Genomic DNA, 12,862 nt, shown 5'->3' with positions numbered 1-12,862 from the left:
CATTTGCCAGTTTAATAGCATAGACATACAGCAGTAAGAACATGGGCACAATATATCTTAAACATAATACTAGAATTAAAAAAAATAATAGTTAATTCAGGGCAATAGTGAATAAAGTCCTTTTAAGCTTTTACAAAACATTTTGTAAAGAAGACTCTCTATTAGAAATATTAAGCTTACACTGACTGAATAAAAAAAACTTTAATAAGAAATCTATTTATAAGATCATAAAAAAAATAGATATGAGATATCAAGTACACAAAATTAGTAAGATATTTTTCTTACTAAATCTGAAAACAGGCAAAGAGAATGCTGCAAACCAACCTGGATTACTGTGGCAGCTTCATGTTTCTGTCTTAAAGCCTCTCTAAAATGATCATTCCTTGTTTTGGTGCAGTCAGTTTTCCTCCTGATAAGGTACTTCCTCCAATGAGACTGGATCACATATGCTGCCATGTGTAACCTAGAAAAGAAAATAAGTACTTTCATGAATGACATATCCTCACCAGCAAACCTGGGTTATCATAGCTGCCCAACCATAAAACCACTGAAAGAACAGCACTACGTATTAAGAAAATTAGAAGGCTCTGACATTGAACTATGAATTACAACCTAGATGCAGTAATACATGTTCAGAAACACAGGAGCACGTTCACTCCATATAGCCTTGGGAGGACTTCCATTCTCTACATTAATTAGACTCTACATTTGCTATAGAGGAAGAACATCCTCAAAGGAAAGATTAGGATCAGAAATAGTTTAATAATAACTAAGTAATCTATGGGGGGGGGGGGAAGGCATTTATCTTCACTGTCCATACTGAAAAATATTAGAGGCGGCCGAGTTGAATACTGAAAACTGCATGATATAAATATCTTCAATGGAGCAGAAACAAAAAACTGACAAAGTGCCATTTAATTTTTTGCCTACTTTTAGCCTCCAGTTTGACACTACTGACCACTAGTTATATGTGTACATTTTCTAAGTTGCCTATTGCTTGAAAAGCACTGATTAGAGGCTACTTAGGCTTGTTCAGTGACTGAGCTTTTGAAATATGAAGTCAATTTTTTGATGGAGAAAAAATTTAATGCAGTTCTGCTTTAGCATGTTACTATCTTGGAATCCTCCACAAAATTCACATTACAGTTAGCCAGTGGGTTTAAGAAAATATATCTAAATTTCTCCGAGTATTTACATATCTTCTTCCTTTGTATAGTGGATTTATTTAAATAATGGAGTACTTTCAGCAAAAAAGACGCCCCAGCACAAGTCACAGCATACTTCAGAGGTTAAGACAGAAGAAAGCAGTGCACAAAGTATTCAAGTATTTCTTCTTAAAATATGTTTATTAAGTTTACGTATCAATGTGTACATTTGAAAACAAACTCTTATGAATTCATAATTGAATTTTTTGGTCCTTAGGGAAAAACTTTAGCTTTTGTTTTCTCTGACTGTACAACCAGAACCATACACCAGCAGCAAATACATTCCCAAGAGGTAATAAACCAATTTATTTTATGCAAGAGAATATTTGGGGGCACAGAACAAGTTGAACTGGCCCTTCACCTCTGCCTCTACTTGTAAGAAGTGGGTTGAGGCATGTTGGAGGAGTATCAAGGGCAGGGCAGGCTGTTAGCTCCTCAGTCATCACAACAGCAGGAGACTGGCCTAAGGTCAAGGGAGTAGAATGGTAGATTTAAGCAATTTTATATATTGCCTTCTAAATGATACTGACTGTAAATTCTACATAGATGAATTTTGAATGTCTAGTGAACAATACAGTAAAAAACTTTACACTAGTTTGTAGTTTAAATTCCCCCCAAATTCCAACAAACCAGCTAGTATTTTCACCTCTAATGTTGAATGCTACTTGCACATTTATGGGTTGGTGTCATAAAAAAGATGGAAAAGTTAGGAGATCAAGAGAAAGTTTTAAAATTTATGTTACTAGACAGTATTTTAAAATTATTTTAAGGGCATACTTGTCTATATCCTATTACCTGACAAAATACTATATGGAATTGTTAAGATGGAGATCTAGCATGTATCACCTTAAAATAATTATTTTCTAATCGGCTTCAAAATATTACTTTCATACTATCTGTTCAATGCGTATGTTTTGAACAGGAAATCCTCACTCTTATTGCTTACCCATATAGTCTATTTGAAAGCAAACCTATGTCTTACCTTTCTGTATTATTCTCAAAATACTGACGACCTCTTCCCATATTACTTTCTATAACTGACTGCTGCAATGTGAGGTGAGCAGATATATTCTTGTTGCCATTGCTCTCCCCATTGTAATTAATACAAGATTCGGTGCTCTTCTGCTCCATTCTGTGATCTTCTTTATTTTCCTTTTGGTGCACAGATATGGAGGAGTTAATGAATGTAGCCTGAAACTGGCCAGTAGTAATCCATCTTTCAGAAGGATCCAACAAGACCTGTTTATTTTCTGTCACACCCATGATAAAGAGGTTACTTTCCTGTAGGCAGCTAGTGGATGTTTGCTTTAAATGATTTTGCAGTGTTTCTGGTCTATCTCTGTCAGTAGTACTTAGTTCACCATACTCATGCGCACATCGATGTTCAATGCTAAGTTTCATCAACTGATTAAAATACCAGCATTGTCTCTGTACAGCATCAATGGAAGAGGCAATTCTGAAGAAAGATAAAAACATTATTACATATTTTTCAGACTATGAACAATTTAAAAAAAATGTTCTCTCTTTATAAACTATTCTATATTCTAAAGTATCCTTTCATGTTTCCATACACTTACAGTGAACAGTAATTACCCTGAAAATCAGTTTCAGTATTTACAAACCTTAAATACATTTTCCTTTTTTTAGTAATATCTAAAATATACCAATATATATTAGATTGCTTATTTTACTTTATGCTTTTGTAACTTTTCTAATGGTTTCACTCTGAAATAGGCACGATGGCATATATTTCACTGTTCTTTTTCTGTGTGGTTAGAGTCATACAAAGCCAAAAATGTTACAATATTTCATGCAATCTCGTTACAAAACCTACAACAGTCTTCATAATCCATTTTTTTTTATTTAGGACCTATGAAAGCTAATAAAAAAATAACAGTATTTTTAAAATTTGATTAGAACTACAGCAAGAAAAAACAAACTTAGATTCCAACCAACAAACCACAACACTAGAGAAAATTTTGGAAAACAGAAACTTTAAAATGTAAATACTTTTATTAATATATGGGATGGTGCTAGACTGAAGTACATGAAAAATGACATTTCTCTGCATTTTTTTTTCATGGTTAAATACTAGTGGAGTTCCTGCTTACCTTTGCTCACTTTTGACTTGGGGTTTTATACTAAGCTCCGAGTATTAGCAATGAAATTGAGTAAAAAAATCATACAAAGCATCTGACTTCCCATCTGATTGTTAGAAAGAGTCCAGCAACATTAATCTACGAAGTCTGGCTCTGATTAGTTGTGCTACGCCATCTAGGACTAGGGCAAGTAAGAGCAAATACGAACTAATTGTTACAGATACAGAAGGCTGTCTGTATTTAGACAGTGTTTGTCTATTGTAATAGGTAGCAGGTACTTTTGGAACCAGCAAAACATTTTCCTTTGATAGGAGAGACAGATGCAGAGATCTGTAACCTGCAGCTGTTTTCAGAGGAGCAAAAAGTCAATTCTAGGTCAGCAATGCAAGATAGAAAGTTGAAATAAAATCAATTCTCTGAGGGGTCTGGAAAAAGTAAGTTCTAAGATAACAGTTTGAGTAACAGAATTTCCTGTTTATCACTCTTGAAAGGCAAAGCTTTCATAACATTTTATTTTGAAAAGACTTGTTACCTTAATAACCACTTCCTCTACTGAAGTTTAACTAAGACATTCTTCCATTTTTAAGAACACTTAGTATCAGCTTTTATTGGAGGAAAAAAGAAACATTTTCTCTGCTAGTGCAAGTTCAGTGCTGTCATCCAAAATATTAATGACTAAATTTGAAGCCAAATCCACACAATTTAATTATACAATTCATTATGCATTAGCTCTACGTTTGATTGCCTGTTACACATTACTTTTTTTCCTGTTAATTTCACAAATATGGTAGCAATTCCTAAAAAGATCAACATATGTGTTTGCTTGAGGATCTAACAAGTTCTAACTGCCTCCTCCTACACAGTAAGAAAAGTAATTTCTTCATCAAAAAATACTGGTAAAGTATTTAAGTAGATAAATGTAGAACAAAGCCTTCCCAAAGTTCTACAAAACACAGTGAGAAGACGGGGGAAAAAAAGCCAAATTTTTTTTCTAATGTTTGTTTGATTGCTTGTTTATTTTTGCTGAGGCTTGGGATTAAAACTTTGGGGAAAAGAACAGACTTTTACATACTGGAGAAAATAAGCTTTTATATGAAAAACATACTCTTAAAACTATATTCTGAGTATTCTTCATTCTCAACAAACAGAAACAAGGAAAGAAAAAAAAACAAAACTGTGAGCAGAGTAGGATGCTTGTGCATCCTCTCCTTTGTCAGTTCCAGAGGCATCTCGAACAGCTGTTTCACTTTTTCAGTGGCTATGCATGTGGCAAGTAGAAACAGCAGAGGAGGCTGAAGGCAATTGAAAGTTTAGGTGGAAAATAATTATGTGGTCACCAGAGATCTTATGCTACTTTTCTAACAGATGCAGCTTTTGGGGGAGTTGCTAGCTAACTGTAACTGCATTTGGGATTTTCTTGCAAAAGTGAAGCTCAAAAGAACAGACACTAACTATTAAAATGGGTTTTGTGCATTAGGTGGCAGTCAGGTCAGCATCTCCCTTAGGCCAACAGGGATTTTAGGCAGCTGTGGAGAGGAAAAAAAGTACAGTAGTATAGGCTTGGGGTATGTCCACCCTGTCAAAGCTGCTGCTTTCTCAGTGCCTGAGTGACTGCGTTCCTGATACCAGAGACTTGGTCCTGAAGATCACTTACTCAAACCACAAAAAGGAAGCAGCAATCGCAGAAAACATGCAGGAATGATTTACCTTCTTACTGGGAATAAAATAAAAAAAAAGAACAAAAATACTAGGGAAGAGAGAAGAAAGAAATATGTAGGCATTATGGCTTTTGAAACCTAAAGATCTTCTTTTCAGTTAATGTAAACTTGTTGTTTGCCTTTAAGACCTCTGTTGGTGTTGTAGGTCAAGGGGTCTGTTAACATTAACGTGTTTGGAATTGCTTCTTCGTTAAGATATAACATTCTGTGATTCTACCATAACCAACATTTTAAGTATGAGTTGGCATCTAGACAAAACAAGAAATGTGATCATCCTGATGGATGCACCAGAATTCATACTGTCTGGCTGCTTGCTATGTCATATAACATTGAATACAGCAGCCTTGCTACAGCCAAAGTTTTATGGCTTTCAGCTTTGATGAGACATTCTCTTATGTTCAATGACTGCCCACCACCTTGATTTGACCTTGACAACTGAAAGCATGTTATGCTCCATGTAAATTTTAGCACAGTCACTTTTAGCACTGCCTTTGCAGAAGGAGAAAGAGAGAACAAACCAGAAAAGGAAAACAGGAATCTTTAATCACAAGGCTTGACTGTGCTGGTATAGCAGCGTTGCTAGTATCTAAGTACCAAGACACTATTTTCACAAACAAATGTTAGGAACAGAAAGATTTCTTAACAAAAGATGTGTGTTAGAGTTTTTCCAGGGACTTCAAGAAAAGATAAAAGCACTAGAAACAGATTAACCATAGGGAAATTCAAATAATTCATTCACTGATGACTATCACAGTTCCAGTCTTAACATCAGTCCACCAAGAGCATTCATCAGTGTCTTCTTGTCATGGTTTTGTGATTTTTGGTTATTGGTATTCCGCATCATAACATCATGTAGTGGATGTACCTAGTTCTCAGAAGAGAAGGACTACTACAGTCCCCACGGTACTTTTTTCCTCTATTACCATTTTTCCAGCCGGAGAGAAAAGATAAAAGCTCACAGTATAAAAGCTTGCAGATCACGAGACCTCATCCTCTTTTCTGCTGTCTCTCGTCTTGGCAGCACCTCGCTCTCCAGCCGTCTTATCGTCGGTAGTAGAGTAAGGCCTACCTTGATTTTGGGACATTCTCTCTCTCTGCATTGGATTTATCAGCTTAAATTGTAATTATATTGTATTATAGTGTGTTGTTTTGAATTCCAATATCTTATTTAGTAAATTAGTTTGTTTCTCCTCAGATTGTTGCCGCTGTTCTTTGCTCTCAGGGCCATCTCCTTACCCTTTTCCCCTTTTCCCTTTTCCCGGGGCATGGGCCTGTGGATCCCCCATCCCCTTCGTCACAGAACCGGGCCGAACGCCCGTAAACCATTGACACTTCTTTATAAAATTAGACCAAACTCTTTTCTGTTTAACATGCAGTGTCTGGGGAGGGGAAAACCCCCACTGACACCTAGGAAATGTAGTGACTCATGCACTGACTTAAAATTCAGCATTAAAAATCTCACAGAGGCAAAAAAGACAGGTAACAAAAAAGCCAGATCTGTCCAGCAATGGCAGTTTTCTCCTGGCGACTGCAACTAAAACATAGATATAATTCTACTCCTAACTGTGTGCTAGCTTAATGTCATGTTTTTAACACTGCAGCTTTACCGTGATTTTTGTAAGTTAATTAGATGAGAAGTTAACTTTTTTTTTTCAAATATAAATTGTCATTCTTTCCTGTTTGTAAGAGGAATGTATGCATTTTGATACACAACATGTTCAAATAGTACACTCCAATTTTAAATGAGCTTTTTTTTGTAATACTCTCTAGCATTATTTCCAATATTCAGCTGCAGGTTATTAAGTTCTCTTACAAAAACACAGAAGAAGTCATGATTTATAAATTCTGTTCTGCAACCCTGCTTAAGAAATTCCTGTAATTTTCATTATATTATACAAACAGTATTTATGAAGTTCCACTAGCCAGACATCTGCATATCTGATTACTGAAAACAAATTAATGCAGCCAAGGTGATTTATGTAAGTTGCTCTGAAGGTAATGCCGCCTATTTATTTCCATGGAAGCTACAGCATACACAAAGAGCTCAATATTGATATTTGATAACGAGATTCTCAGCTACAAAACTCCATTTTTCAACGTAGTTACCACCATTAACTGATTCACATGAATGAGCTGATCAAGACACTCTTCATTTTGTGGTGTGACTGTTTTACATGGCCATCCAGAATTTGGCGTGTCTTTCACATCATTGTTGCCATTGTGGAAAACACACCACTCACCAGCTCACTGTGCTCATATCCACTGTCTGGTCTCCATAAACATTCAGCAAGCATCTATGAATGTCAATGGGTGCCATTTTTCCACGTGGAGGAATTCAGCGACATACCTTTGCTTCATACACACCTCCATGTCAGATGCCATTCTGTCAGACTCCCCCTCTGCTGCCATCTGTCATACAGCAACAAAACGTAACGGAATATTGGTGGAAAGGTTCAACCCCTACTGCCATACCACCAACATCTGCCCCTGACATTGTGAGCCAACATAATAAAATAAGAGGCATTACTTTCAATGCAGCTCTCGTATTAGTTTTTAATACCATTACTCACTACAAAATGTATAAAAGTTATGGGATGTAAAACATTTATTAGAGAAATTTAGTTTAAAAATAAATGAAATTTTAAGCATGGTAAGAACGGTGAACTTGCAGGCAGAAACAGCACAGACAATTGAACTAGGCAGCAGTGGCTTGTGAAACATGGATTAGGGAAGTGAGCAGTGATTAGATTTGGCAGCTTACATACTAGAGGTCGCACCTACAGGGGCTCATAACTTAGCAAGATGTGAAACAGAGAGAAGTTTGCTCAATTTTTGGCCTGTTTTTTAGCAATGTCATATTAATTCAGTTAGTTTAGAGAAAGCATTCCAGTATGTACATATAGCAGCTATGCTATTAAGGCTTATACATGAACAAGTTGTTTAGAGTTTCTTTCACAAACTCCAGTTTTCCTTGTTTTTCAGGTCATCCAGAAAATGTATTTTTAGCTAAAAAAAAAAAGCCCAAAAAAACATAGAGGGTTTAATATACAAGAAATTCATTTTAAGACTAAATGTCATAAGACATTCTTCAAATATCTCAGTTAGCAACTTCAAAGCTTTTGTGGATGAATTCTCAAAACGTTAAGAAAATCAAAACCCAACAAAAAAATGAAGACATAAGGAAAAAAAAAAAAGACAGGAAAGAACAGACATTTATCATCTCTTCTTCCCACTCTTGCTCTCTTCTCAAACATCTGCAAGTTCTTTCCTCTAAAACTTACAGAGAATCACAGAAAAATTCTCACTGGAAGAAATCTCAGGAGGAATCTAATCCAATCTCCTGCTTCAAAGCAGGGTTAGCTCTGAGATCAGACCAGGTTGCTCTAAAGCTTTCTCCAGTAATCTCTTGAAAGCCTTCAAGAATGGATACTGCTCAACCTTTCTGGGCAACCTGTTGCAATGCATCACTATCCTAATGGTGAAAATGTTTATTCCTTATATTCAGTTATATTGGATCTGTCTGGGATGGGAATTAGTTCTATTTACAGCAGCTTATACAGCACAGTGGTTTATATTTGTTACTAAAACTGTTGATAGCACACCAGTATTCTAGCTGTTGCTGAACAATGCTTGCACACTATCAAGGCTTTGTTTTTCATTCTGTCACCCTCAGTGGGTAGGCTGGAGGTAGGCAAGAGGATGGGAGGGGAAACAGTGATGACAGTCCACCTGAACTGACCAAAATGATATTCCATCCTATATGATATTAGGCTCAGCAATAAAGCTGGGGGGTAGCCTTTCCAAAGTAGCCTTTGCTCAAAAAAAGGCTGGGCATTGGTCTGCTAGTGGAGGTACACACTGATTGTTTTTTCATCACTTGGTTTCTTTCTTTTTATTTTCCTCTCCATCTTTGCTCCCCTTCTCTTCACTTATTCAATTGTCTTTATCTCAATTCATGGGGCTTTCTCATTTCTGCTCTGATTATCCCCTATCTACTTGTGGTTGCTGGGGAGCAGTGAACAAGTGGCTTGCAGGTTCTCAGTTACCAGATAGGATCAACCCATCAAACCAGTCTGAACTTCTCAGCTTTAGTCTGTCACTCAGCTTTTGTCAGACACTCCTGCCACACAAAGAACCTGGTTCTGTCTTCTCAGGCATGTGCTCAAAACGCTTGACCATCTCACTGGCCATGCACTGGATTTGTTCCAGTTTATCAATATGTTTTATGTGTCCAGAGCTGAATAGTGGCTTCAGTGTGGAAATGATGGTGGCAACACTGGAATATCGAATAGTTTGCACCAGGAGGGTCCCAGAAATGCTCACACAGGAACAGAAAGAACACCTAATGCAAGGCTGAATCAATTGAAGGTTTACAGTGACAGTTTCCAGGATCACATAATTACTAGTGATGAGACAGGGTGTCACAGCTACAAGCAGGAGTCAAAACAAAAGTCCATGGAGTGGTGACATGTGAATTCCTCATTGAAGAAGTTGTTCAAGACACAGCCCTCAGTGGGTAAAGTGATGTGGACTGTCTTTTAGGACAGGAAAGGAATAATCCTTCTGGATTTCCCGGAACCTCAACAAACCATCAACTCTGACTGCTACATTACAACATGGACTAAGCTGAAGACTTGAACTTCCAGAGTCAGGCCAGAGAAGAAAACCACCTTTTTCTTGCAACACAATAACACCAGGTCCCATACCAGTTTGAAGACTGTGGAGAACACTAACAATCTTAGCTGGACTATCCTATCACACCCACCACATAGTCTGACTTCCATCTGTTCGGTCCAATCAAAGATGGACTGTGTGGGCAACATTTTACTAGCAAGGACACCATCACAGCAGCTGTGAAACTGGGGGTCACCTCTGCTGGTGCAGATTTTTATAAAAGCAGCATACCGGCTCTTGTTCATTGCTGGCAAAAATGCATATCTAATGGTGGTGACTACATTGCAAAGTACTGTTTTGGATCTGAGTATTTGCTCTATCAAATAATGCTATTGTGCTCTTTGTATCTGTTGTAGTTTCCATGAAAATAAATAGGAGGCATTATTTTCAGAGAGACCTGCATATTTATTGATGATCCAAAATAATGGATACAGTATTCTAGATGCAAGAGCTAAAAAGAGGGGGATAACTACTTCCCACAGTCTACTGGCCATCTTCCTGCAGATACAGCCCAGGATGTTATTAAACTTTTTTGGTAGCAGGGCACATAGCTGACTCATATTCAGTTTCTTATTCATCCACACTCAAAAGGTCTTTTACAGCAGAGATGCTCCCAGTAAGCCAGAACCAGCCTTTATTGATGCCAGGAGTCACTCCTTAGGTAAAGAACTTTGTACTTGTTCTTGATGAATTCACAAGACTCCTGTTTGTCTATGTCTCCAACATGTCTAGGTCCATCTGTATGGCAGCTCTGTACTCAGGCATATAAACCATTTCCCCCAGATTTGGGGTCATCTGGGAGCACAGAAAGCGTGCACTCCATCTTCTGCTCCAGGTTATTAATAAAGGTGTCTGAAGGATAAGTCTCAGTCTCAAGAGAATAGAATGAATCATTAACCACAATAATAGATGGTCTCATTCCTACTGTCCAACAAATTTTTACCTGTTAAGCTGTCCACTCTTGCAGACCTAGGTTAAATAAACAATTCAATTTTGTGAATATTACCTGTCCCTCACACATTTTATAATCTTGCAAAAATGTATGTAGAAGTAAGAAGCAGGAGAAATAAGAGATTCTACTCCAGATCACAGTCATTTTCTAATTATAGTATGGCAATTTTTTTTTTGCAAAGGTTATCAATGAAACAGGCATGAATGCTGAACGTAAGAAATTTTTCTTTGCAATAAAGGAAGAGAAGCACCATTTTTTTGCCTCTCCTGTTTTCCTTTCAAGAAAGAGTACTATTTCAAATGGTAAATAGATTAGGAAGTGTCAGTTTTCTATTTACAAACCAAAAACAAAAAATTAGAGAAGTAGAGAAGTGTTCTTGAGGGGCTTCAAGGAGAAATGTATGAGTTCCAAGAGCCATCTGAACACTTCATCTGTCAAAGAAAACTTTATAATTTCTCCCAAACTAATTTTAATCTAATTCTTAATATGAGTATCTTTCAAAGGAATCTCACTTCTGTAAACAATGAATATTTTATTGTACTTTAATAACATCCAATAATAAATCAATGTAATATCCCTTTAGATATTAACAAGACACTACAGGTAATAGCTAGATGCTGAAAAAACGTGGGTAATTTTCCTGGCCTAACAAAGTATACAAGCAGAAGTTTAGACTGAAGTATTGTCATATGTTACAAGCTTCACCTGTTCTGGGTGAATGTTCAGTACCTGGCAAGATCAAGGAAATTATATTTCCAAACATCATCAGATAAGCCAGATACTAAAAGAACTACAAGGATATTGTAAAATCTCATAGGAAATGTAAAAGAACTAAGAAAGAAGAAAATGGGCAATATTCCCAAGTGCGAAAATATGAGTGGTGGGAGATCCCTATGTATTGCAAAGCAATGAAAAGACAAGAGGTAAAAATGACAAGTTACTACAGGACAACTAATCATGGTAACAATGAAGTAGCAAGTTTGATAAAATCAAAGACCTATAAACAAAGCCATATGATCCATCTCCTCAAGAGCAAGCAGAATGCAACTTTTTCAGCTTTTCAATCATTTAGAATATGAATAATATTCTAAAAAAGCAGGAAAAAGAGTCAGAGCACTGATATCCAAAGTAGGTTTGGTTATGCTGAAACTGGAACTCATGTTAATATGATTATATCACTTCCATGATTTAAGATACTATATTAACATACCACTGTACTATGTTGTGTGTAAGAGCTCATCCAACTGCTATTACCTCATGAATCTTTCAAGTTGAGTAATCTATTCCTTCATACTTAAAACAACAAAAGTCAAGACCAACAGATACATTAATATCAAATATTCCTTGCATTGAAGTCAATGATCTTAATCTCTTTCTGAACATAAATACACATTTCCAGGCAAAAAGTTAAGTAAAATTCATAATAACATAGAGAACTATACTAAGAGCACATTAAAACATATTTCTGAAAGCAGTTTATATTCATATAAATACATACCCCACTTCAACAACCTTTTTTTTCAGTAAAACATTTTCCTCAATTTGAACTTGACAAAGTTCCAGAAAAGTTCTTGATTTTGATATTTTGATTCTTTCAGTTGTGGGTAAAGTATGACAATGCAAATTTTCACCATCAAGAAGCTGTAACCTAGGAAGGACCTTACACAGGGAAGGCCTTAGGAAAGAAAAAGTCATTATTAGTTCAATTTTTAAAAAAGTTAAAATTCCCACTTTAGTGATAAAAACATACAACAAGGCAGAACATTATGATAGTTATCAAAGTATTTGTACGTATTTCTTCTTATTTCATATATTAATATATTAACTAAAAAAATTATCATTAATAAACCTTGGAACTGATACGGAGAATCACTTTCTTAGCAATAAATTGTTGCTGTACAGACCACTGCTGAAATATTGAACACAGGAAGGTAAAAAATATTTTCAGTTCATTGTATCTAGTACTTCACCTGCCTGAATGTCAAGAAAATCTGACACTCCTGTGCGTAAGCACCTGCAATGTATTTGATTAGTAGGCAACACAGCAAACTATGTCATAAGATTGTACAGTACTGACTTTACTGACACATTTAGAAGCTTAGATTTAAAAACTGCATAGAATACAAAACATTGCCAGTCTTAATACCATAATCATTTGCATAATCATTTACACAAAGCAATATGGTATTCAGCATGACTGACAGGAAAAAATCC

The 12,862-nt window shown here is 36.2% G+C and overlaps 1 protein-coding gene across 15 annotated transcripts in view; it reads right to left on the bottom strand.

Annotated features, from left to right (window-relative positions):
* The window catches only part of LRRIQ1 (leucine rich repeats and IQ motif containing 1), a 106,440-nt gene that overhangs the window by 68,719 nt on the left and 24,859 nt on the right, over nt 1–12,862 (bottom strand). For all 15 annotated transcript variants that reach the window (XR_002434695.1, XR_002434697.1, XR_002434696.1 and 12 more), the window contains 3 exons: nt 12,147–12,323; nt 2,188–2,661; nt 325–463 (listed from right to left, as the gene is read on the bottom strand). Coding sequence is in view for 10 of the 15 variants with exons in the window: in XM_021385313.1 (XP_021240988.1) it covers nt 325–463; nt 2,188–2,661; nt 12,147–12,323 (790 nt within the window). In the remaining 5 variants the exon portion in view is untranslated. The remainder of the gene's footprint in view (nt 1–324; nt 464–2,187; nt 2,662–12,146; nt 12,324–12,862) is intronic.

Source organism: Numida meleagris, chromosome 1 (assembly GCF_002078875.1).
Source record: "Numida meleagris isolate 19003 breed g44 Domestic line chromosome 1, NumMel1.0, whole genome shotgun sequence".
In the NCBI taxonomy this organism is placed as follows: domain Eukaryota; kingdom Metazoa; phylum Chordata; class Aves; order Galliformes; family Numididae; genus Numida; species Numida meleagris.
Note: the sequence above shows the minus strand (reverse complement) of the source record. Positions and strands in the feature narration are given on the sequence as shown.